This window comes from Pristiophorus japonicus, chromosome 9 (assembly GCF_044704955.1).
Source record: "Pristiophorus japonicus isolate sPriJap1 chromosome 9, sPriJap1.hap1, whole genome shotgun sequence".
Taxonomy (NCBI): Eukaryota; Metazoa; Chordata; class Chondrichthyes; family Pristiophoridae; genus Pristiophorus; species Pristiophorus japonicus.
Genome location: NC_091985.1, coordinates 189,984,174 through 190,009,019, shown reverse-complemented (window position 1 = coordinate 190,009,019; position 24,846 = coordinate 189,984,174). Strand labels below are relative to the sequence as shown.

At 52.5% G+C, this 24,846-nt stretch overlaps 1 protein-coding gene across 1 annotated transcript in view; it reads left to right on the top strand.

Annotated features, from left to right (window-relative positions):
- The window catches only part of LOC139274018 (neoverrucotoxin subunit beta-like), a 74,479-nt gene extending 72,652 nt beyond the window's left edge, over positions 1 to 1,827 (top strand). Inside the window, exon 4 of the mRNA XM_070891072.1 lies at positions 827 to 1,827. Within this exon, the coding sequence (XP_070747173.1) occupies positions 827 to 1,827 (1,001 nt within the window). The remainder of the gene's footprint in view (positions 1 to 826) is intronic.
- The last annotated feature ends 23,019 nt before the right edge of the window (positions 1,828 to 24,846 follow it).

The following is a 24,846-nucleotide window of genomic DNA, read 5'->3' as shown; positions in this document are numbered from 1 at the left end:
ACCCTCTGATAGTAAGGTGCACCCACAGTACTTCTGCTCTAACATTGCCGCGTTTTTTTCAGCACTGACCCTGCAATAGTGACACGCTCCCTCAGTATTACCCCTCCAACAGTGCGGCGCTCCCTCAGTACTGCCCCTCCGACAGTGCAGCACTCCCTCAGTACTGCCCCTCCGACAGCGCAGCGCTCCCTCAATATTGCCCCTCCGACAGTGCGGCGCTCCCTTAGTACTGCCCCTCCGACAGTGCAGCACTCCCTCAGTACTGCACCTCCGACAGCGCAGCGCTCCCTCAATACTGCCCCTCCGACAGCGCAGCCCTCCCTCAGTACTGCCCCTCCGACAGTGCGGTGCACCCCAAGTACAGCCCCTCTGATATTAAGGTGCACCCACAGTACTTCTGCTCAAACATTGCCGCGTTTTTTTCAGCACTGACCCTGCAATAGTGACACGCTCCCTCAGTATTGCCCCTCCAACAGTGCAGCACTCCCTCAGTACTGCCCTTCCGACAGTGCGACACTTCCTCAGTACTGCCCCTCCGACAATGCAGCGCTCCCCCAGTACTGCCCCTCCGACTATGCAGTGTCCCTCAGTATTGCCCCTCCGACAGTACGGCTCTCCCTCAGTACTGCCCCTCCGACTGTGTAGTGTCCCTCAGTATTGCCCCTCCGACAGCGCGGCGCTCCCTCAGCACTGCCCCTCCGACAGTGTGGCACTCCCTCAGTATTGCCCCTCCGACAGTGTGGCACTCCCTCAGTACTGCCCTTCCCACTGTCCTGCGCTCTTTCAGTATTGCCTTTCATTCTAGCTGTTCATTCCATCCTTGCAGGTGTTACTTTATGGGACTTGGATGCCCTCCAAAAGAATGTTGACATCCGGTCAAAACCCAATACAGACTTCAGCATCATTTGCTCTGACTCCATTGAGGACAAAATGTCCATTTTGGATGTGGTAGCCTCCCTCAAGGCCAGCTTTCTGAGGGGACTGGTGGAGGTGAGCGGATCGGCCAAATATCTGAACGACACCAAGACATCGAAGCAGCAAGCCCGGGTCACCCTCAACTACAGAGCCACCACCAGATTCGAGCAGCTGACCATGAACCAACTGGGTCCCAACAATATCTCCTACCCATCGGTCTTTGACCAGGGCACGACCACTCACGTTGTCATGGCCGTGTTGTACGGTGCTCAGGCATTCTTCGTCTTTGACCGGCAATATAGTTCCAGCGACAATAAGCATGACATTGAGGGCAACCTGCAGGTGATGGTTAAAAAGATCCCCAGCTTCTCCATTGAGGGAAAGGGCTCTGTGAAGCTGTCAGATACTGAGAAGCAAATTGTCGATAAATTCAGCTGCACGTTTCATAGAGATTTCTTACTGGATAAAAATCCGGTGAGCTACCAAGACGCCCTTCAAGTCTACTCAACCCTCCCCAAGTTGCTGGCCGATAATGGAGAGAAGGCAGTGCCCTTGAGGGTCTGGCTGTACCCTCTGAGTTTGCTGGACTCGAAAGCTGCCCAGATTGTGCGGGAGATCAGTAATGGGCTGGTCAATCGCTGCCAGCTGGTCTTGGACCAGTTCCGTGACCTAAAAATGAGCTGCAATGATCTGATCAATCACCCAGCTGCCAGACAATTCCACGAGTTAAAGGCAAAGGTCCAAACCTTCAAGGAGATGTGCCTTGAATACCAGATGGTCTTTCAGAAAGATCTGGCGAAGATTCTGCCGTCCATCCGTGGAACGGGGCAAGAGGAAAGCGGGCTGGTGGATATCTTGGAACGAAAAGAGCGATCTCCATTCAGAAACTCCTCGCTGACCTCTTGGGTGTAGAGGAAAGAGCAGGAAATGAACACAGTGAGCGAGTACCTGGAGATTTTGGCAGGAGTGGACGTTCTGACAAACAGCCAGTTGGACATTGTCTTGCTGCAGCCAAAGATTGAACAATTTGTCTGTTTCACCTTCACCTCATTGTAGGACCCAGATGCTTGTCTGCAGGAACTGTCGAGTTACCTCAGGGCCCCACGGTCTTTGCAGGAACCAGGCGGCACATCACAAGGTGACACAAGCCCGCCAAACGCAGATTGGTTCAAGGAACAGCCGGTGTTGCAACAAATGAGACATCAAGTGATAATGTTCCTGGATTTCACCAAGTCCAACAAATCCTATGGGAAAGCAAAGGGTGCAGAGCGCTGCAAGATCGCGATCGCTTCAGTGGATGACAAGAGTTGTACTGGGGCATAGATTTTCCTGTACAAGCAGGGAATTTTGGTGAATAAGGAATTCAAACTGGAAAAACCTGAAATGCCATTGATCAGTGGAACAACCGAATGCAGTGTAACGCTACAGCTCAGGGCCCCTGGAGATAACATGGGACAGGTGTTGATGTTCAGGGTAGGATACATGTGTGAGGGAGACAAGGATTGGGCCTGGCAGGACACACAGGATGGCACTGAGACCTTCACAGTGTCCGGATTACAGCCACACAAAGCCTATCAGTTCAGGTTCGCCTCCGTGTACCACCCATGGGTGGGTTTGCTCAGTGATGCCACTCCCAGTGTCCTCACTCTCCCTGCTGCCTCACCCAGTGATGTTTCAGTATCCAATGTCCAACCCACCTCACTAACCATCACCTGGGCCCTTCCTACCCGGCTTGGTGAAGGGGTGACTATCGGGCACTACATTGTCCAATATCGGAAGGACCAGAGCCAGGAAGGCCCGTGGACCGAGCTGATGACCCAGAGTGAGAGCTGTGAGTGTAGTCTGGTCAATCTGACCGTCGTCACAGGCTACAGGATCAGGGTGAGCGCTGACGGCGGGGCAGCGGGAGTCGGTGCTCCGAGCCGGGAGGTGGGGGCGCTCACCCCAAGGGAGAGGATTCCCACTCAGTCAGCGGAGAGGGTTCGTGGAATGAGTCGGCTGGTGAAGGACGGGAGGCCGGCAGTCTACCAGCTCCCTGTGAGCGAGGATGAATCCGGAGATTGGAGAAACTGCGAGTTTGGAGAAGCTGGGAGCTCGAGCAATCTCAGGACAATCCTGGTCTTTGGGGATGAGGAATCGGAGAGAATCGATCTGATCAATGGTCTGGTCAATTACATCCTGGGTGTGGACTGGGAGGATCCGTTCAGGTTCCAAATAACTGACGGCACCGAGGGTCAGTACAGCGTGACCCAGTATATAATCCATCACCAGGAGGGTTCCCGGGTCCCCTACTCTCTCTATATTGTGGTTCCGCAATTTGTAAACTGGGGGAACAGTCTGATCATTAGGCTGTTGGATTATAAATGTAATTTTGTGTGTGTCGCCGCCAGAGCGTCATCCGTTTCATTGTCGAAAGATGCTGACCCGCTGTTTGAGGAGATCAGAGAGCCCCCCCCGGCTCCTGATCACATCGTGCGACGGTCAGACACCCGCTGTCCTGGGGAACCTTCACAACTGGAGGACTGAGTTCCCCAAAGATAGCGAGGGCCTCCCCTTCCACTTCAAATTCAACTTTTCAGCCTTATTCGCTGACAACACCGGACCCACAGCCTGGGGAGAGGGCGCAGGGCCCGGGGGGAGTGGGAGCGGGAGCGGGGGGAGAGGGACCACAGCCCAGGGCGGGGGTGGGGGCGATGGGTGGAACTATAATGTGAAGAGGCTGTTCTGGGACATGATGAGGCTGTTCTGGGAGTTGAGCAACGACAGCATCAAGAGATTCCTCAAGGAATTAGACAGCGCAGGGAATGTGGGCTAGAAATAGAGTGAAGACTGATTGGTGGGTCGGGCAGAAAGGGCAGGTTGCACAGACTGAGCGTGTATATCCCACAGTAGAGAAGATTAAAGAGTGATGTAATCCAGGTGTTTAAGATGTTTACAGCAGTTAATATGGGAGATAGGGAGAAATTATTTCCTCTGGTGGGGAGTCCAGAACAAGGGTCAATAATCTTAAACTTAGAGCTCAGCCATTCACGGGGTGATGTCAGCAAACATGGAGGAGAGGGGGACAGGTGGGGGGCGGGGGAGAGAGAGAGTGACACAGGGGGAGAGAAGAGGGACAGGGGGGAAGAGAGAGAGAGGGAGACGCGGAGGGAGAGAGAGAGAGGGAGACGCGGAGGGAGAGAGAGAGAGGGAGACGCGGGGGTGGAAGAGGCAGACGCGGGGGGGGAAGAGGGAGACGCGGGGGGGGCGGAGAGAGGGAGACGCGGGGGGGGGAAGAGAGGGAGACGCGGGGGGGGAAGAGAGGGAGACGCGGGGGGGGAAGAGAGGGAGATGCGGCGGGGGGGGAAGAGAGGGAGACGCGGGGGGGTGGAGAGAGGGAGACGCGGGGGGGGGGGAAGAGAGGGAGACGCGGGGGGGGGAGAGAGAGAGACGCGGGGTGGGGGGAAGAGAGGGAGAGAGACCCGTGGGGGGGGGTGGGGGAGGGGTGGAACATACAAAGTAGGTGCAGGAGTAGGCCATTCTGCCCTTCGAGCCTGCACCACCATTCAATAAGATCGTGGCTGATCATTCACCTCAGTACCCCTTTCCTGCTTTCTCTCCATACCCCTTGATCCCTTTAGCATTGAGGGCCACATCTAACTCCCTTTTGAATATATCTAATGAACTGGCCTCAACAAGTTTGTGGTAGAGAATTCCACAGGTTGACAACTCGGAGTGAAGAAGTTTCTCCTCATCTCGGTCCGAAATGGCTTACCCCTTATCCTGAGACAGTGACCCCTGGTTCTGGACTTTCCCAATATCGGGAACATTCTTCCTGCATCTCACCTGTCCAATCCCATCAGAATTTTATATGCTTCTATGAGATCCCCTCTCATTCTTCGAAATTCTAGTGAATGTAAGCCTGGTCGATCCAGTCTTTCTTCATTGGTCAGTCCTGCCATCACGGGGATCAGTCTGGTGAACGTTCGCTGTACTCCCTCAATATCAAGAATGTCCCTCCTCAGATTAGGAGACCAAAACTGTACACAATATTCAAGGTGTGGTCTCACCAAGGCCCTGTACAACTGCAGTAAGAGCTCCCTGCTCCTATACTCAATCCCCTCGCTATGATGGCCAACAAGCCATTTGCCTTCCTCATCGCCTGCTGTACCTGTATGCCAACTTTCAATGACTGATGTCCCATGACACCCAGGTCTCGTTGCACCTCCCCTTTTCCTAATCTGTCACCATTCGGATAATATTCTGCCTTTCTGCTTTTGTCACCAAAGTGGATAACCTCACAGTTATCTACATTATACTGCATCTGCCATGCATTTTCTCACTCACCTAACCTGTAGCCACTTAACATCCTACTCACAGCTCACACTGCCACCTAGCTTAGAGTCATCTGCAAACTTGGAGATATTACATTCAATTCCTTTGTTTAAGTCATTAATGTATATTGCAAATAGCTGGGATCCCAGCACTGAACATTGCAATACACCACGAGTCACTGCGTGCCATTCTGAAAAGGACCCGTTTATTCCTACTCTTTGCTTCCTGTCTGCCAATCAGTTCTCTATCCACATCAATACATTACTCCCAATACCATGTGCTTTAATTTTGCACACTAATCTCTTGTGTGGGACCTTGTCAAAAGCCTTTTGAAAGTCCAAATACACCACATCCACTGGTTCTCCCTTGTCCACTCTACTAGTTACATTCTCAAAAACGTCTAGAAGATTTGTCAAGCATGATTTCCCTTTCATAAATCCATGCTGACTTGGACCGATCCTATCACTGCTTTCCAAATGGGTTGCAATTACATCTTTAATAATTGATTCCAACAGTTTCCCCACTACCAATGTCAGGCTAACCAGTCGATAATTCCCTGTTTTCTCTCTCCCTCCTGTTTTAAAAAGTGGGGTTACATTAGCTACCCTCCAGTCCATAGGAACTGATCCAGAGTCTATAGAATATTGGAAAATGATCACCAATGCATCCACTATTTCTATGGCCATTTCCTTAAGTACTCTGGGATGCAGACTATCAAGCCCTGGGGATTTATCGACCTAAAATCCCTTCAATTTCCCTAACACAATTTCCTGACAATGATTTATTTCAGTTCCTCCTTCTGGCTAGACCCTCGGTCCCCTAGTATTTCCGGAAGGTTATTAGTGTCTTCCTTAGTAAAGACAGAACCAAAGTATTTGTTCAATTTGTCTGCCATTTCTTTGTCCCCCATTATAAATTCACCTGATTCTGACTGCAAGGGACCTACGTTTGTCTTCACTAATCTTTTTTTCTTCACATATCTATCGAAGCTTTTGCCACCAGTTTTTATGTTCCCTGCAAGCTTCCTCTCATACTCTATTTTCCCCCTCCTAATTAAACCCTTTGTCCTCCTCTGCTGGATTCTAAATCTCTCCCAGTCCTCAGGTTTGCTGCTTTTTCTGGCCAATTTATATGCCTCTTCTTTGGATTTAACACTATTCTTAATTGTTCTTGTTAGCCACGGGTGAGCCTCCTTCCCCATTTTATTTTTTACACCAGACAGGGATGTACAATTGTTGAAGTTCATCCATGTGATTTTTGAATGTCTGCCATTGCCTATCCACCGTCAACCCTTTAAGTATCATTTGCCAATCTATCCTAGCCAGTTCACGTCTCACACCATCGAAGTTACCTTTCTTTAAGTTCAGGACCCTAGTCTCTGAATTAACTGCGTCACTCTCCATCTTAATAAAGAATTCTACCATATTATGGTCATTCTTCCCCAAAGGGCCTCGCACAACAAGATTGCGAATTAATCCCCTCTCATTACACAACACCCAGTCTAGGATGGCCAGCTCTCCAGTTGGTTCCTTGACATATTGGTCTGGAAAACCATCCCTTATACACTCCAGGAAATCCTCCTCCACCGTATTGCTACCAGTTTCGTTAGCCCCATCTGTATGTAGATTAAAGTCACCCATGATAACTGCTGTACCCTTATTGCAAGCATCCCTAATTTCCTGTTTGACGCCATCACCAACGTCACTACTACTGTTTGGTGGTCTGTGCACAACTCCAACTAGCGTTTTCTGCCCTTTGTTGTTCCGCAGCTCTACCCATACAGATTCCACATCATCCAAGCTAATGTCTTGCGGGACATGGGAGGCGAGCGGGTCACTGTAATATATCGCAATTGACACATATTAGAAGTTAGAATTAAAAAGCTTATTTTACACGTATTTAATTAATGAATAACCTTTATGTTTGTAACTTCCTTTATATACATTGATTATTTGCAAAACTTGCTTATAAATGACAGAAAATCGCCAAAGGCTGAGAAGCAAAGCGTCATGGTAAATTGAGCCATATTATGTTAACCATTTTTGTAACTGCTGATACAGCTTCATTTAGAACTAGAATGATCAAGGCCAAAATTATTAATCAATAAGATACAGGTCTGCAGCATGCACCATTTATCATCATTTTGCAAAGCCAAGCTCAGTACAATTCTGTGCGACATGGTCTGTATAATTGTTCTCAGAGAAGTGATACCTGCCACAGGGAGGGAGATAGAGATAACATAGAAGGTCAAAAGCAGTGGACTCAAAAGATCTATTGTGAGGCAGAAACAGAAGCAGCTTCTCACAACATTTGAATGGGGGAAAGGTAGAAAGTAACAGCTATTCCACTAAAGGGGCAGTGCAAACCAAGTCAAGAACAGAAGAAAGAATCTTCAGATGAGAAAGGAGATAAGGGTATTCGGCACCACGGTCTCTCGAGAAGGTGCTATCGGGATTCAGGCTGTGACTATCATTTGTTAAATACTACTTTTTGTAAGAGAACATAATTTACTTGATAAATATCTCTTGTTTTTACTCAATATACCTTTATTAAAAGCATTTGTTATAATCTGAACAAGAGTCTCCGGGTTTGAATTAAACATAAACCCTGAGAACAGTTGAATTTCTATAATTAGCAAAGTGGCAAAAAGCTGCTAAGTCGTTAAATGCTACAACGGGGGGGGAGAGCGCGCGGGACTCGGGGGGGAGAGCGCGCGGGACTCGGGGGGGCGAAGAGCGCGCGGGACTCGGGGGAGAGCGCGCGGGACTCGGGGGGGGAGAGCGCGCGGGACTCGGGGGGGCGAAGAGCGCGCGGGACTCGGGGGAGAGCGCGCGGGACTCGGGGGGGGAGAGCACGTGGGACTCGCGGGGTGGGGGAGGGGGAGAGCGTGCGGGACTCGGGGGGGGAGAGCGTGCGAGACTCGGGGGGGGAGGGGGGGAGAGTGCGCGGGACTAGGGGGGGAGAGCGCGCGGGACTCGGGGAGGGGGGGGAGAGTGCGCGGGACTCAGGGGGCGGAGAGCGCGGGACTCAGGGAGGGGGAGAGCGCACGGGACTCGGTGGGGGAGAGCGTGCGAGACTCGGGGGGGGAGGGGGGGAGAGCGCGCGGGACTCGGGGGGGGAGAGCGCGCGGGACTCGGGGAGGGGGGGAGAGTGCGCGGGACTCAGGGGGGGAGAGCGCGGGACTCAGGGAGGGGGGGAGCGCGCGGGACTCGGGTGGGGGGAGGAGAGTGTGCGGGACTCCGGGCGGGGGGGGAGCGCACGGGACTCGGGGTGGGGGGGGTGAGTGCGCGCGGGACTCGGGGGGGAAAGCGCGCGGGACTTGGTGGTGGGGGAAGTGCACGGGACTCGGTGGGGAGAGCGTGGGACGAGTGGGATACGGGGATGTTTGCAGAGACTCTGATTGTTCCTCAGGATATAAAACTCCATATCTGAGGCTGCCCTTGTCACTGCCAGTGGATTCCTCCTAAATTAATGTTGGATGATTTAACTTTGTAAAGTGATATTTTGTAACTGAAATTGTTGCCCGCTGTTTCCCAGCTGAGTGAAATAATGTCCTATGCCGCTGATTGAGTATGTTATTGGTGTACAAATACACCAGTCATAGAATCATGGACATTTACAGCATGGAAGGAGGCCATTTTGGCTGATCGTGTCCACTCTGGACAACAAGAGCTACCCAGCCTAAACCCACTTTCCAGCTCTAGGTCCGTAACCCTGCAGGTTACGGCAGTTCAAGTGCAAATTCAAGTACTTTTTAAATGTGATGAGGGTTTCTGCCTCTACCTCCCTACAGACAGTGAGTTCCAGACCCTCACAACCCTCTGCATGAAGACATATCCCCTCAAATCCCCTCTAAACCTTTTACCAATTTCTTTAAATTTATGCTCCCTGGTTGTTGATCCATCTGCTAAGGGAAATTGGCCTTTTCTATCCACTATATCCCTCATAATTTGATGCACCTCAATGAGGTCTCCCCTCAGCCTCCTCTGTTCCAAGGAAAACAAACACAGCCTATCCAATCTGTCCTTATAACTAAGATTCTCCACTCCCGGCAACATCCTCGTAAATCTCCTCTGTACACTCTCCAGTGCAATCCTGTCCTTCCTGTAATGCGGTGAGCAGAACTGCATGCAGTACTCCAGCTGTGGCCAAACCAGTGTTTTCTACAGTGCAAGCATAACCCACCTGCTCTTATATTCTATGCCTTGGCTAATGAAGGCAAGCATTCCGTATGCCTTCTTCACCACCTTATCTACCTGGCCTGCTACCTTCAGGGATCTGTCGACATGCAGTCCAAGGTCCCTCTGTACTCTACACTTCTCAGTATCCTACCATTTAATGTGTAGTCCCTTCCCTTGTTAACCCTCCCCAAAGACATTACCCCACAGGTTAGCAAGGCAATAAATAAGAACATGTACCCAGGAGTGCGTTACAGGATCAGATAACATTCCTTTCATTCACTGGATTCAATCCCATTCCTTTAATTCACTGGGATATTATTCCACTCCTTAAACCCTCTGCGATCTGGTCCCATTCCTTTAATTCACTGGATCCAATCCCATTTCTTTAATCATCTGGTATCTGACCTCATTCCTTTAAAATTTCTGGGATCAGATCCCATTTCTTTAATACATTGAGCACCAACCCATTCCTTTAATTCACCAGAGGGAGTGATAAAGTTGAGACTGATACTGTGATCAGCCATGATCTTATAGAATGGTGGTGCAGGCTCGAAGGGCCGAATGGCCTATTCCTGCACCTATTTCAATGTTTCTATGTGATACAGAGACACGCCAGCAGGGGGAGCTAATAAAGGTGAGACTGATACTGTGATACAGAGGCACACCAGCAGGGGGAGTGAGATAAAGGTGAGACTGATACTGTGATACAGAGATACACCAGCAGGGGGAGTGAGATAAAGGTGAGACTGATACTGTGATACAGAGACACACCAGCAGGGGGAGTGAGATAAAGGTGAGATTGATACTGTGATACAGAGACACACCAGCAGGGGGAGTGAGATAAAGGTGAGATTGATACTGTGATACAGAGACACACCAGCAGGGGGAGTGAGATAAAGGTGAGATTAAGTGAGCTGTGATAAAGAGAGATACCAGCAGGGGGAGTGAGATATCATCATCATCATCATAGGCAGTCCCTCGGGATCGAGAAAGACTTGTTTCCACTCTTAGCATGAGTTCTTAGTTAGCTGTACATTCCAAGATGACAACCAGTCTGTCACAGGTGGGACAGATAGTAGTTAAGGGAAATGGTGGGCAGGGAGCCTGGTTTGCCGAATGCTCCTTCTGCTGTCTGCGCTTGATTTCTGCATGCTCTCGGCGACGATACTCGAGGAGCTCAGCGTCATCCCAGATGCACTTCCTCCACTTAGGGCGGTCTATGACCAGGGACTCCCAGGTGTCAGTGGGGATGTCACACTTTATCAGGGAGGCTTTGAGGGTGTCTAGTAACTTTTCCTCTGCCCACCTTTGGCTCGTTTGCCGTGGACAAGTTCCGAGTAGAGCGCTTGCTTTGGGACTCTCGTGTCTGGCATGCGGACTATGTGGCCTGCCCAGTGGAGCTGATCAAGTGTGGTCAGTGCTTCAATGCTGGCGATGTTGGCCTGGTCGAGGACGCTAATGTTTGTGCATCTGTCCTCCCAGGGGATTTGCAGGATCTTGCGGAGACATCACTGGTGGTATTTCTCCAGCGACTTGAGGTGTCTGCTGTACATGGTCCATGTCTCTGAGCCATACAGGAGGGCGGGTATTACTACAGTCCCGTAGACGATGAGCCTGGTGACAGTTTTGAGGGACAGATCTTCAAACACTCTTTTCCTCAGGTGGCCGAAGGCTGCACTGGCGCACTGAAGGCAGTGCTGGATGTCGTTGTCAATGCCTGCTCTTGTTGAAAGGAGGCTCCCGAGATAGGGAAAGTGGTCCATGCTGTCCAGGGCATGGATCTTGGTGTCTGGGGGGCAGTGCTGTGCGGCCAGGACAGGCTGGTGGAGGACCTTTGTCTTACTAATGTTTAGCGTAAGGCCCATGCTTTCATATGCCTCGGTAAATACGTTGACTATGTCCTGGAGTTCAGCCTCAGAATGTGCACAGATGCAGGCGTGATCCACGTACTGTAGGTCGATGACAGAGGTTGAAGTGGTCTTGGACCTGGCCTGTGGACGGCGAAGGTTGAACAGCTTCCCACTGGTTCTGTAGTTTAGCTCCACTCTAGCGAGGAGCTTCTCAACTGTGAGGTGGAGCATGGCAGTGAGGAAGATTGAGAAGAGGGTTGGGGTGATGACACAGGCCTGCTTGACCCCGGTCTGGGCATGAATTGGGTCTGTGATGGATCCATTGGTAAGGATCACAGCCTGCATGTCATCGTGGAGCAGGCAGAGGATGGTGACGTACTTTTGGGGGCATCCGAAATGGAGGACGACGCTCCATAGACCGTCGCGGTTGACAGTGTCAATGGCCTTTGTAAGATCGAAGAAGGCCATGTATAAGGGCTGGCACTGCTCCCTGCATATTTCCTGCAGCTGTCGCGCTGCAAAAATCATGTTCATTGTGCCCCGGAGTTGACGAAGTCCGCACTGCGACTCCAGGAGGAGCTCCTCAGCCACTGGGAGAAGACGGTTGAGGAGGACTCGAGCAATGACTTTCCCAGTGGTTGATAGCAGGGAGATTCCTCTGTAGTTGCCGCAGTCGGACTTGTCCGCTTTTTTAAAGATGATCATGATCACTGCATCTCTAAGATCTCCCGGCATGCTCTCCTCCCTCCAGATGAGAGAGATGAGCAGGGGGAGTGAGATAAAGGTGAGACTGATACTGTGATACAGAGAGACACTAGGAGGGGGAGTGAGATAAAGGTGAGACTGATACTGTGATACAGAGAGATACCAGCAGGGGGAGTGAGATAAAGGTGAGACAGATACTGTGATACAGAGATACACCAGCAGGGGGAGTGAGATAAAGTTGAGACTGATACTGTGATACAGAGAGATACCAGCAGGGGGAGTGAGATAAAGGTGAGACTGATACTGTGATTCAGAGAGATACCAGCAGGGGGAGTGAGATAAAGGTGAGACTGATACTGTGATACAGAGACACACCAGCAGGGGGAGTGAGATAAAGGTGAGACTGATACTGTGATACAAAGACACACCAGCAGGGGGAGTGAGATAAAGATAGCAGAAAAAATAGAAAAGCAAATTATAATTTAAATGGAGAAAAATTAGAAAGTGCTGCAGCACAGAGGGACCTGAGGGTCCTGGTGCATGAAACACAAATGGTTAGTATGCAAGTACAGCAAGTGATCAAGAAGGCAAATGGAATGTTGGTCTTTATTGCAAGGGGGATAGAGTATAAAATTAGAGAAGTCCTGCTATAACTGTACAGGTTATTGGTGAGGCCACACCTGGAATACTGCGTACAGTTTTGGTTTCCATATTTACAAAAGGATATACTTGCTTTGGAGGCAGTTCAGAGCAGGTTCACTATGTTGATTCCAGGGATGAGGGGGTTGACTCATGAGGAAAGGTTCAGTAGGTTGGGCCTCTACTCATTGGAATGCAAAAGAATGAGGGGTGATCTTTGTTACAATCAGAATAAATTACACTGAGCAATGTGTGTAATGAGCAAGTGTGACATTAGCTATTTATTAAGATTCCAGAGTACCGGTACCTCGTAGGTGGCCTGCTTATATACTGTGCTCCCAAGGGATGCTGGGATCCCTTGGTATTCCAAAGGTGGTCCCTCTGGTAGTCAGGTGTAATGCAAGTTACAAAGAGTTAAATACATAACATTTACAGAGATAGGGAGGGGTGTAGGGGCTGGAGGTTACAGAGATAGGGAGGGGTGTAGGGGCTGGAGGAGGTTACAGAGATAGGGAGGGGTTTAGGGGCTGGAGGTGGGTATAGAGATAGCGAGGGGTAGGGGCTGGAGGAGGTTACAGAGATATGGAGGTGTGCATGGCTGGAGGAGGTTCCAGAAATATGGAGGGTTGTCGGGCTGGAGGAGATTACAGAGATAGGGAGGTTTGAAGGGGCTGGAGGGGATTACAAAGTTGGGAAGGGGTGTCGGACTGGAGGGGCTTACATAGAAAAATAGGGAGGGGTAAGGGCTGGAGGAGGTTACAGAGATAGGGCGGAGTTTAAGGGCTGGAGGAGGTTACAGAGATAGGGCGGAGTTTAAGGGCTGGAGGAGGTTACAGAGATAGGGCGGAGTTTAAGGGCTGGAGGAGGTTACAGGGGTAGGGAGGGGTGTAGGGGCTGGGGAGGTTACAGAGATAGGGCGGAGTTTAAGGGCTGGAGGAGGTTACAGGGATAGGGAGGAGTGTAGGCGCTGGGGAGGTTACAGAGATAGGGCGGACTTTAAGGGCTGGAGGAGGTTACAGGGATAGGGAGGGGAGTAGGGGTTGGAGTAGGTTACAGAGACAGGGAGTGGTGATCGGGCTGCAGGAGTGTATACAGATAGGGAGGGGTATAGGGGCTGAAGGAGGTTACAGATAGGGAGGTTTGTAAGATCTGGAGGAGGTTACAGAGATAGGGAGGAGTTTAAGGGGCTGGAGGAGGTTACAGAGACAGGGAAGGGTATAGGGGCTCGAGAAGGTTACAGAGATAGGGAGGGTTGTAGGGGCTGGAGGAGGTTACACAGATAGGGAGGGTTGTCGGGGCTGGAGGAGGTAACAGATATAGGGAGGGGAGAAGGGGTGGGAGTAGGTTACAGAGACAGGGAGGTGTGTAGGGGCTGGAGGAGTCTACAGAGATAGGGGAGGATTGTAGGGCTGGAGGAGGTTAAAGAGATAGAGCGGGGCATAGGGTCTGGAGGAGGAAACAGAAGGGGAACGTTGCAGTGCTGGAGGAGGTTACAGAAATAGGTAGGGGTGTAACTGCTGTGGGAGGTTACAGAGATAGGGAGGGATGTAGGGGATGGAGGGGGTTAGATATAGGGAGGGTTGTAGGGTCTCGAGGAGGTTACAGAGCTTGGGACGGTTGTAGGGGTTGGAGGAGGTTAGTGATAGGGAGGGGTGTAGGGGCTTGAGGAGGTTACAGAGATAGGGAGGCGTGTAGGGGCTGGAGGGGGTTACAGAGATAGGGAGGTGTGTCGGTCCTGGAGGAGGTTACGGAGATAGGGAGGCATGTAGGGGCTCGAGGTGGTTAAGATATCGAGGGGTGTAGGGGCTAGAGGCGGTTACGGCCATAGGGAAGCCTGTAGGGACTGGGGGAGGTTACAGAGATAGGGAAGGGTGTCAGGGCTGGAGGAGATTAGAGACTGGGAGGGTTGTAGGCACTGGGGGAGGTTAGAGATAGGGAGTGGTGTTCGGGCTGGAGGAGGGTATAGAGATAGGGAGGGGTGTATGGTTGGTGGAGGTTACAGGTGTAGGGAGGATTGTAGGGCTGGAGGAGGTTAAAAAGATAGGGAGGGTTGTAGGGGCTGGAGGAGGTCACAGAGATAGGGTGGCTTGTCGGGACTGGAGGAGGTTACAGAGGTAGGAGGGTTGTCGGGGTTGGAGGAGGTTACAGGGATAGGGTGGGTTGTCGGGGCTGGAGGAGGTTACAGAAATAGGGAGTGGTGTTGGGATTGGAGGTTCGAGATAGGGTGGGGTGTATGGGTTGGAGGACGTTACAAAGATAGGGAAGGGTTTCGGGGTTGGAGGAGGTTACAGAGATCGCGAGGGTTGTAGGGGCTAGAGGAGGTTACACAGATAGGGAGGGTTGTCAGGGCTGGAGGAGGTAACAGAGATTGGAAGCTTTGTAGGGGCTAGAGGAGGTTACAGTGATAGGGAGGGGTATAGCGGCTGTAGGAGGTTACAGAGATATGGAGGGGAGTAGGGGCTGGAGTAGGTTACAGAGACAGGGAGGGATGAAGGGACTGGAGGAGGTTACAGAGATAGGGTTGGGTAGGGGCTGGAGGAGGTTACAGTGATAGGGAGGGTTGTAGGACTGGAGGAGATTGCAGAGATAGGGAGGGGTTTTGGGGCTCGAGGAGGTGATAGAGACATGGAGAGGTGTAGGGCGGGAGTTGGTTACAGAGATAGGGAGGAGTGCAGGGGCTGGAGGAATTTACAGAGATAGGGAGGGATGTCGGGCTGGAAGAGGTTACAGAGATAGGGAGGGGTGTAGGAGCTGGAGGACGTTAAAAAGATAGGGAGGGGTTGCGGGGCTGGAGGAGGTTACAGAGATAGCGAGGGTTGTAGGGGCTAGATGAGGTTACAGATAGGGAGGATTGTCGTGGCTCGAGGAGGTTACAGAGATAGGCAGGTTTGTCGGGACTGGAGGAGGTTACAGAGATCGGGAGGGGTGTAGGGGCTGTAGGAGGTTACAGAGATAGGGAGGGTTGTAGGGAGTGGAGGAGGTTACAGAGATAGGGAAGGTTGTAGGGAGTGGAGGAGGTTACAGAAATAGGGAGTCTTGTAGGGAGTGGAGGAGGTAAGAGAGATAGGGAGTGGTATAGGGACTGGAGGATGTTACAGCGATTGGGAGGTGAGTAGGGGCTGGAGGAGGTTACAGAGATAGGGAGGTTTGTAGGGGTTGGAGGAGGTTACAGAGATAGGGAGTGGCGTTCGGGCTGGAGGAGGGTATACAGATAGGGAGGGGTGTAGGGGCTGGAGGAGGTTACAGAGATAGGGAGGGGTGTAGGGGCTGGAGGACGTTACAAAGATAGGGAGGGGTTTCGTGCTGGAGGCGGTTACAGAGATAGCGAGGGTTGTAGGGGCTAGATGAGGTTGCAAAGATAGGGAGGGTTGTCAGGGCTGGAGGAGGTAACAGAGATTAGAAGCTTCAAAGGGGCTAGAGGAGGTTCCAGAGATAGGGAGAGGTGTAGGGACTGGAGGAAGTTATAGATAGGGAGGGTTCTTGGGGCTGTTGGAGGTTACAGAGATGGGGAAAGTTGTAGGGGCTGGAGGATGTTATAGACAGAGAGGAGTGTAAGGGCTGGAGGAGGTTACAGTGATAGGGAGGGGTATAGCGGCTGGAGGAGGTTACACAGATATGGAGGGTTGTTGGGGCTAGAGGAGGTTACAGAGATAAAGAAGAGTGTAGGGCTGGACGAGGTTCCAGCGATAGGGAGGCGTTTCGGTGCTGGAGGAGGTTACAGAGATAGGGAGTGGTGTTCGGGCTGAAGGAGGTTACAGATAGGGAGGGGTGTAAGGCTGGAGGAGGTTACAAAGGTAAGGAGGAGTTGAAGGACTGGAGGAGGTTACAGAGATCGGGAAGGGTATCGGGGCTCGAGTAGGTTACAGAGATCGGAGGGTTGTAGGGGCTGGAGGAGATTGCACAGATAGGGAGGGTTGTCGGGGCTGGAGGAGGTAACAGAGATAGGGAGGGGAGTAGGGGTTGGAGTAGGTTGCAGAGACAGGGAGGGATGTAGGTGCTGGAGGAGGTTACAGAGATATGGAGGATTGTTGGGGCTGGAGGAGGTTACAGAGATAGGGAGGCATTTCGGGGCTGGAGGAAGTTACAGAGTAAGGGAGGGTTGTAGGGGTAGGAGGATATTACACAGATAGGGAGGGGTGTAGGGGCTGGAGTTGGTTACAGAGCTTGGGAGGGGTCTAGGGGTTGGAGGAGATTAGAGACTGGGAGGGTTGTCGGGGCTGGAGGAGGTTAGTGATAGGGAGGGGTGTAGTGGCTGGAGAAGGTTACAGAGATAGAGAAGAGTGTCGGGCTGGACGAGGTTCCAGCGATACGGAGGTGTTTCGGGGCTGGAGGAGGTTATAGAGACAGGGAGAGGTGTAGGGCTCGAGGAGGTTACAGAGATAGGGAGGGTTGAAGGGCTGGAGGAGGTTACAGAGATAGGGAGGGTTTTAGGGGCTGGAGGAGGTTATAGAGATAGGGAGGGTTGTAGGGAGTGGAGGAGGTTACAGAGATAGGGGGGATTGTAGGGAGTGGAGGAGGTTTCAGAAATAGCGAGGTGTGTAGGGGCTGGAGGAGGTTACAGAGATAGGGAGGTGTGTTGGTGCTGGAGGAGCTTACAGATATGGAGGGTTGCAGGGGCTGGAGGAGGTAACAGAGATAGAGAGGGGTACAGGGACTGGAGGAGGTTACAGAGATAGGGAGGTTTGTAGGGGTTGGAGGAGGTTACAGAGATCGGGATGGTTGTAAGGGCTGGAGGAGGTTACAGAGATAGGGAGTGGTGTTCGGGCTGGAGGAGGGTATACAGATAGGGAGGGGTGTAGGTGCTGGAGGAGGTTACAGAGATAGGGAGGGGTGTAGGGGCTGGAGGACGTTACAAAGCTAGGGAGGGGTTTCGGGGCTGGAGGAGGTTACAGAGATAGCGAGGGTTGTAGGGGCTAGAGGAGGTTACACAGATAGGGAAGTTTGTCAGGGCTGGAGGAGGTAACAGAGATTAGAAGGTTTGTCGGGGCTAGAGGAGTTTACAGAGATAGGGAGCGGTATAGGGGCTGGAGGAGGTTGCAGATATGGAGGGTTGTTGGGGCTGAAGAAGGTTACAAAGATCGGGAAAGTTGTAGGGGCTGGAGGATGTTACAGACAGAGAGGAGTGTAACGGCTGGAGGAGGTTACAGTGATAGGGAGGGGTATAGCGGCTGGAGGAGATTACAGAGATATAGAGGGGAGTAGGGGCTGGAGGAGGTTATAGAGACAGGGAGTGGTGTAGGGCGGGAGTTGGTTACAGAGATAGGGAGGAATGCAGCGGCTGGAGGAATTTACAGAGATAGGGAGGGATGTAGGGCTGGAGGAGGTTGCAGATATATGGAGCGATGTAGGACTGGAGCGGGTTCCACAGATAGATAGGGATGGGTGAAGGCTGGAGGATGTTACTGAGATAGGTAGGGGAGTAGGGGTTGGAGTAGGTTACAGGGACAGGGAGGGATGTAGGTGCTGGAGGAGGGTACAGAGATAGGGAGTGGTGCTCGGGCTGAAGGAGGTGACAGATAGGGAGGGGTGTTCGGGCTGGAGGAGGTTGCAAAGATAGGGAGGAGTTTAAGGGCTGGAGGAGGTTACAGAGATAGGGAAAGGTATAGGGTATCGAGAAGGTTACAGAGATAGGGGGAGTTGTAGGGACTGGACGAGGTTACACAGATAGGGAGGGTTTTCGGGGTTGTAGGAGATAACAGAGATAGGGAGGGGAGTAGGGGTTGGAGTAGGTTACAGAGATAGGGAGGGATGTAGGTGCTGGAGGATGTTACAGAGATATGGATGGTTGTAAGGGCTGGAGGAGATAACAGAGATAGGGAGGAGTTTAAGGGCAGGAGGATGTTACAGAGACAGGGAAGGCTTTCGGGGCTCGAGAAGGTTACAGAGATAGGGAGGGTTGTAGGGGCTGGAGGAGGTTACACAGATAGGGAGGGTTTTCGGGGCTGGAGGAGGTTACAGAGATATGGAGGATTGTTAGGGCTGTAGGAGGTTACAGAGATAGGGAGGCGTTTCGGGGCTGGAGGAAGTTACAGAGTAAGGGAGGGTTGTAGGGGCAGGAGAAGTTTACACAGATATGGAGGGGTGTAGGGGCTGGAGGAGGTTACAGATAGGGAGGGTTGGAGTGGCTCGAGGAGCTTACAGAGATAGGCAGGTTTGTAGGGAGTGGAGGAGGTTACAGAGATAGCGAGGGTTGTAGGGAGTGGAGGAGGTTACAGAGATAGCGAGGTGTGTAGGTACTGGAGGAGGTTACAGAGATAGGGAGACGTTTCGGGGCTGGAGGAAGTTACAGAGTAAGGGAGGGTTGTAGGGGCAGGAGGTCGTTACACAGATAGGGATGGGTGTAGGGGCTGGAGGAGGTTACAGAGCTGGGGAGGGGTGCAGCGGTTGGAGGAGATTAGAGACTGGGAGGGTTGTCGGGGCTGGAGGAGATTAGTGATAGAGAGGGGTGTAGTGGCTGGAGAAGGTTATAAAGATAGAGAGGAGTGTAGGGCTGGACGAGGTTCCAGCGATAGGGAGGGGTTTCGGGGCTGGAGGAGGTTATAGAGGCAGGGAGAGGTGTGGGGCTCGAGGAGGTTGCAGAGATAGGTAGGGTTGAAGGGCTGGAGGAGTTTACAGAGATAGGGAGGGTTGTAGGGGCGGGAAAAGGTTATAGAGATAGTGAGGGGTGTCGGGGCTGGAGGAGGTTACAGATAAGGAGGGTTGGAGTGGCTCGTGGAGGTTACAGAGATAGGCAGGTTTGTAGGGAGTGGAGGAGGTTACAGAGATAGAGAGGGTTGTAGGGAGTGGAGGAGGTTACAGAGATAGCGAGGTGTGTAGGTACTGGAGGAGGTTACAGAGATAGGGAGACGTTTCGGAGCTGGAGGAAGTTACAGAGTAAGGGAGGGTTGTAGGGGCAGGAGGTCGTTACACAGATAGGGATGGGTGTAGGGGCTGGAGGAGGTTACAGAGCTGGGGAGGGGTGTAGCGGTTGGAGGAGATTAGAGACTGGGAGGGTTGTCGGGGCTGGAGGAGGTTAGTGATAGGGAGGGGTGTAATGGCTGGAGAAGGTTATAAAGATAGAGAGGAGTGTAGGGCTGGACGAGGTTCCAGTGATAGGGAGGGTTTTCGGGGCTGGAGGAGGTTATAGAGGCAGGGAGAGGTGTGGGGCTCGAGGAGGTTGCAGAGATAGGTAGGGTTGAAGGGCTGGAGGAGGTTACAGAGATAGGGAGGGTTGTAGAGGCTGGAGAAGGTTATAGAGATAGTGAGGGTTGTCGGGGCTGGAGGAGGTTACAGATAGGGAGGGTTGGAGTGGCTCGAGGAGGTTACAGAGATAGGCAGGTTTATAGGGAGTGGAGGAGGTTACAGAGATAGGGAGGGTTGTAGGGAGTGGCGGAGGTTACAGAGATAGCGAGGTGTGTAGGTACTGGAGGAGGTTACAGAGATAGGGAGACGTTTCGGGGCTGGAGGAAGTTACAGAGTCAGGGAGGGTTGTAGGGGCAGGAGGTGGTTACACAGATAGGGATGGGTGTAGGGGCTGGAGGAGGTTACAGAGCTTGGGAGGGGTGTAGCGCTTGGAGGAGATTAGAGACTGGGAGGGTTGTCGGGGCTGGAGGAGGTTAGTGATAGGGAGGGGTGTAGTGGCTGGAGAAGGTTACAGAGATAGAGAAGAGTGTCGGGCTGGACGAGTTTCCAGCGATACGGAGGTGTTTCGGGGCTGGAGGAGGTTATAGAGACAGGGAGAGGTGTAGGGCTCGAGGAGGTTACAGAGATAGGGAGGGTTGAAGGGAGTGGAGGAGGTTACAGAGATAGGGGGGATTGTAGGGAGTGGAGGTGGTTTCAGAAATAGCGAGGTGTGTAGGGGCTGGAGGAGGTTACAGAGATAGGGAGGTGTGTTGGGGCTGGAGGAGCTTACAGATATGGAGGGTTGCAGTGGCTGGAGGAGGTAACAGAGATAGAGAGGGGTACAGGGACTGGAGGAGGTTACAGAGATAGGGAGGTTTGTAGGGGTTGGAGGAGGTTACAGAGATCGGGATGGTTGTAAGGGCTGGAGGAGGTTACAGAGATAGGGAGTGGTGTTCGGGCTGGAGGATGGTATACAGATAGGGAGGGGTGTAGGTGCTGGAGGAGGTTACAGAGATAGGGAGGGGTGTAGGGGCTGGAGGACGTTACAAAGCTAGGGAGGGGTTTCGGGGCTGGAGGAGGTTACAGAGATAGCGAGGGTTGTAGGGGCTAGAGGAGGTTACACAGATAGGGAAGGTTGTCGGGGCTAGAGGAGGTTACAGAGATAGGGAGCGGTTTAGGGGCTGGAGGAGGTTGCAGATATGGAGGGTTGTTGGGGCTGTAGGAGGTTACAAAGATCGGGAAAGTTGTAGGGGCTGGAGGATGTTACAGACAGAGAGGAGTGTAAGGGCTGGAGGAGGTTACAGTGATAGGGAGGGGTATAGCGGCTGGAGGAGATTACAGAGATATAGAGGGGAGTAGGGGCTGGAGGAGGTTATAGAGACAGGGAGAGGTATAGGGCGGGAGTTGGTTACAGAGATAGGGAGGAGTGCAGCGGCTGGAGGAATTTACAGAGATAGGGAGGGATGTAGGGCTGGAGGAGGTTGCAGATATATGGAGCGATGTAGGACTGGAGCGGGTTCCATAGATAGATAGGGATGGGTGAAGGCTGGAGGATGTTACTGAGATAGGGAGGGGAGTAGGGGTTGGAGTAGGTTACAGGGACAGGGAGGGATGTAGGTGCTGGAGGAGGTTACAGAGATAGGGAGTGGTGCTCCGGCTGAAGGAGGTTACAGATAGGGAGGGGTGTTCGGGCTGTAGGAGGTTGCAAAGATAGGGAGGAGTTTAAGGGCTGGAGGAGGTTACAGAGATAGGAAAGGTATAGGGTCTCGAGAAGGTTACAGAGATAGGGAGAGTTGTAGCGGCTGGAGGAGGTTACACAGATAGGGAGGGTTGTCGGGGTTGTAGGAGATAACAGAGATACGGAGGGGAGTAGGGGTTGGAGTACGTTACAGAGATAGGGAGGGATGTAGGTGCTGGAGGAGGTTACAGAGATATGGATGGTTGTAAGGGCTGGAGGAGATAACAGAGATAGGGAGGAGTTTAAGGGCTGGAGGATGTTACAGAGACAGGGAAGGCTTTCGGGGCTCGAGAAGGTTACAGAGATAGGGAGGGTTGTAGGGGCTGGAGGAGGTTACACAGATAGGGAGGGTTGCCGGGGCTGGAGGAGGTTACAGAGATATGGAGGATTGTTAGGGCTGTAGGAGGTTACAGAGATAGGGAGGCGTTTCGGGGCTGGAGGAAGTTACAGAGTAAGGGAGGGTTGTAGGGGCAGGAGAAGTTTACACAGATAGGGAGGGGTGTAGGGGCTGGAGGAGGTTACAGAGCTGGGGAGGGGTGTAGCGGTTGGAGGAGATTAGAGACTGGGAGGGTTGTCGGGGCTGGAGGAGGTTAGTGATAGGGAGGGGTGTAGTGGCTGGAGAAGGTTATAAAGATAGAGAGGAGTGTAGGGCTGGACGAGGTTCCAGCGATAGGGAGGGGTTTCGGGGCTGGAGGAGGTTATAGAGACAGGGAGAGGTGTGGGGCTCGAGGAGGTTGCAGAGATAGGTAGGGTTGAAGGGCTGGAGGAGTTTACAGAGATAGGGAGGGTTGTAGGGGCTGGAAAAGGTTATAGAGATAGTGAGGGGTGTCGGGGCTGGAGGAGGTTACAGATAAGGAGGGTTGGAGTGGCTCGAGGAGGTTACAGAGATAGGCAGGTTTGTAGGGAGTGGAGGAGGTTACAGAGATAGAGAGGGTTGTAGGGAGTGGAGGAGGTTACAGAGATAGCGAGGTGTGTAGGTACTGGAGGAGGTTACAGAGATAGGGAGACGTTTCGGAGCTGGAGGAAGTTACAGAGTAAGGGAGGGACGTAGGGGCAGGAGGTCGTTACACAGATAGGGATGGGTGTAGGGGCTGGAGGAGGTTACAGAGCTGGGGAGGGGTGTAGCGGTTGGAGGAGATTAGAGACTGGGAGGGTTGTCGGGGCTGGAGGAGGTTAGTGATAGGGAGGGGTGTAATGGCTGGAGAAGGTTATAAAGATAGAGAGGAGTGTAGGGCTGGACGAGGTTCCAGTGATAGGGAGGGTTTTCGGGGCTGGAGGAGGTTATAGAGGCAGGGAGAGGTGTGGGGCTCGAGGAGGTTGCAGAGATAGGTAGGGTTGAAGGGCTGGAGGAGGTTACAGAGATAGGGAGGGTTGTAGAGGCTGGAGAAGGTTATAGAGATAGTGAGGGTTGTCGGGGCTGGAGGAGGTTACAGATAGGGAGGGTTGGAGTGGCTCGAGGAGGTTACAGAGATAGGCAGGTTTATAGGGAGTGGAGGAGGTTACAGAGATAGGGAGGGTTGTAGGGAGTGGAGGAGGTTACAGAGATAGCGAGGTGTGTAGGTACTGGAGGAGGTTACAGAGATAGGGAGACGTTTCGGGGCTGGAGGAAGTTACAGAGTCAGGGAGGGTTGTAGGGGCAGGAGGTGGTTACACAGATAGGGATGGGTGTAGGGGCTGGAGGAGGTTACAGAGCTTGGGACGGGTGTAGCGGTTGGAGGAGATTAGAGACTGGGAGGGTTGTCGGGGCTGGAGGAGGTTAGTGATAGGGAGGGGTGTAGTGGCTGGAGAAGGTTACAGAGATAGAGAAGAGTGTCGGGCTGGACGAGTTTCCAGCGATACGGAGGTGTTTCGGGGCTGGAGGAGGTTATAGAGACAGGGAGAGGTGTAGGGCTCGAGGAGGTTACAGAGATAGGGAGGGTTGAAGGGCTGGAGGAGGTTTCAGAGATAGGGAGGGTTGTAGGGAGTGGAGGAGGTTACAGAGATAGGGGGGATTGTAGGGAGTGGAGGTGGTTTCAGAAATAGCGAGGTGTGTAGGGGCTGGAGGAGGTTACAGAGATAGGGAGGTGTGTTGGGGCTGGAGGAGCTTACAGATATGGAGGATTGCAGTGGCTGGAGGAGGTAACAGAGATAGAGAGGGGTACAGGGACTGGAGGAGGTTACAGAGATAGGGAGGTTTGTAGGGGTTGGAGGAGGTTACAGAGATCGGGATGGTTGTAAGGGCTGGAGGAGGTTACAGAGATAGGGAGTGGTGTTCGGGCTGGAGGATGGTATACAGATAGGGAGGGGTGTAGGTGCTGGAGGAGGTTACAGAGATAGGGAGGGGTGTAGGGGCTGGACGACGTTACAAAGCTAGGGAGGGGTTTCGGGGCTGGAGGAGGTTACATTGATAGCGAGGGTTGTAGGGGCTAGAGGAGGTTACACAGATAGGGAAGGTTGTCGGGGCTAGAGGAGGTTACAGAGATAGGGAGCGGTTTAGGGGCTGGAGGAGGTTGCAGATATGGAGGGTTGTTGGGGCTGTAGGAGGTTACAAAGATCGGGAAAGTTTTGGGGGCTGGAGGATGTTACAGACAGAGAGGAGTGTAAGGGCTGGAGGAGGTTACAGTGATAGGGAGGGGTATAGCGGCTGGAGGAGATTACAGAGATATAGAGGGGAGTAGGGGCTGGAGGAGGTTATAGAGACAGGGAGAGGTATAGGGCGGGAGTTGGTTACAGAGATAGGGAGGAGTGCAGCGGCTGGAGGAATTTACAGAGATAGGGAGGGATGTAGGGCTGGAGGAGGTTGCAGATATATGGAGCGATGTAGGACTGGAGCGGGTTCCATAGATAGATAGGGATGGGTGAAGGCTGGAGGATGTTACTGAGATAGGGAGGGGAGTAGGGGTTGGAGTAGGTTACAGGGACAGGGAGGGATGTAGGTGCTGGAGGAGGTTACAGAGATAGGGAGTGGTGCTCCGGCTGAAGGAGGTTACAGATAGGGAGGGGTGTTCGGGCTGTAGGAGGTTGCAAAGATAGGGAGGAGTTTAAGGGCTGGAGGAGGTTACAGAGATAGGAAAGGTATAGGGTCTCGAGAAGGTTACAGAGATAGGGAGAGTTGTAGCGGCTGGAGGAGGTTACACAGATAGGGAGGGTTGTCGGGGTTGTAGGAGATAACAGAGATACGGAGGGGAGTAGGGGTTGGAGTACGTTACAGAGATAGGGAGGGATGTAGGTGCTGGAGGAGGTTACAGAGATATGGATGGTTGTAAGGGCTGGAGGAGATAACAGAGATAGGGAGGAGTTTAAGGGCTGGAGGATGTTACAGAGACAGGGAAGGCTTTCGGGGCTCGAGAAGGTTACAGAGATAGGGAGGGTTGTAGGGGCTGGAGGAGGTTACACAGATAGGGAGGGTTGCCGGGGCTGGAGG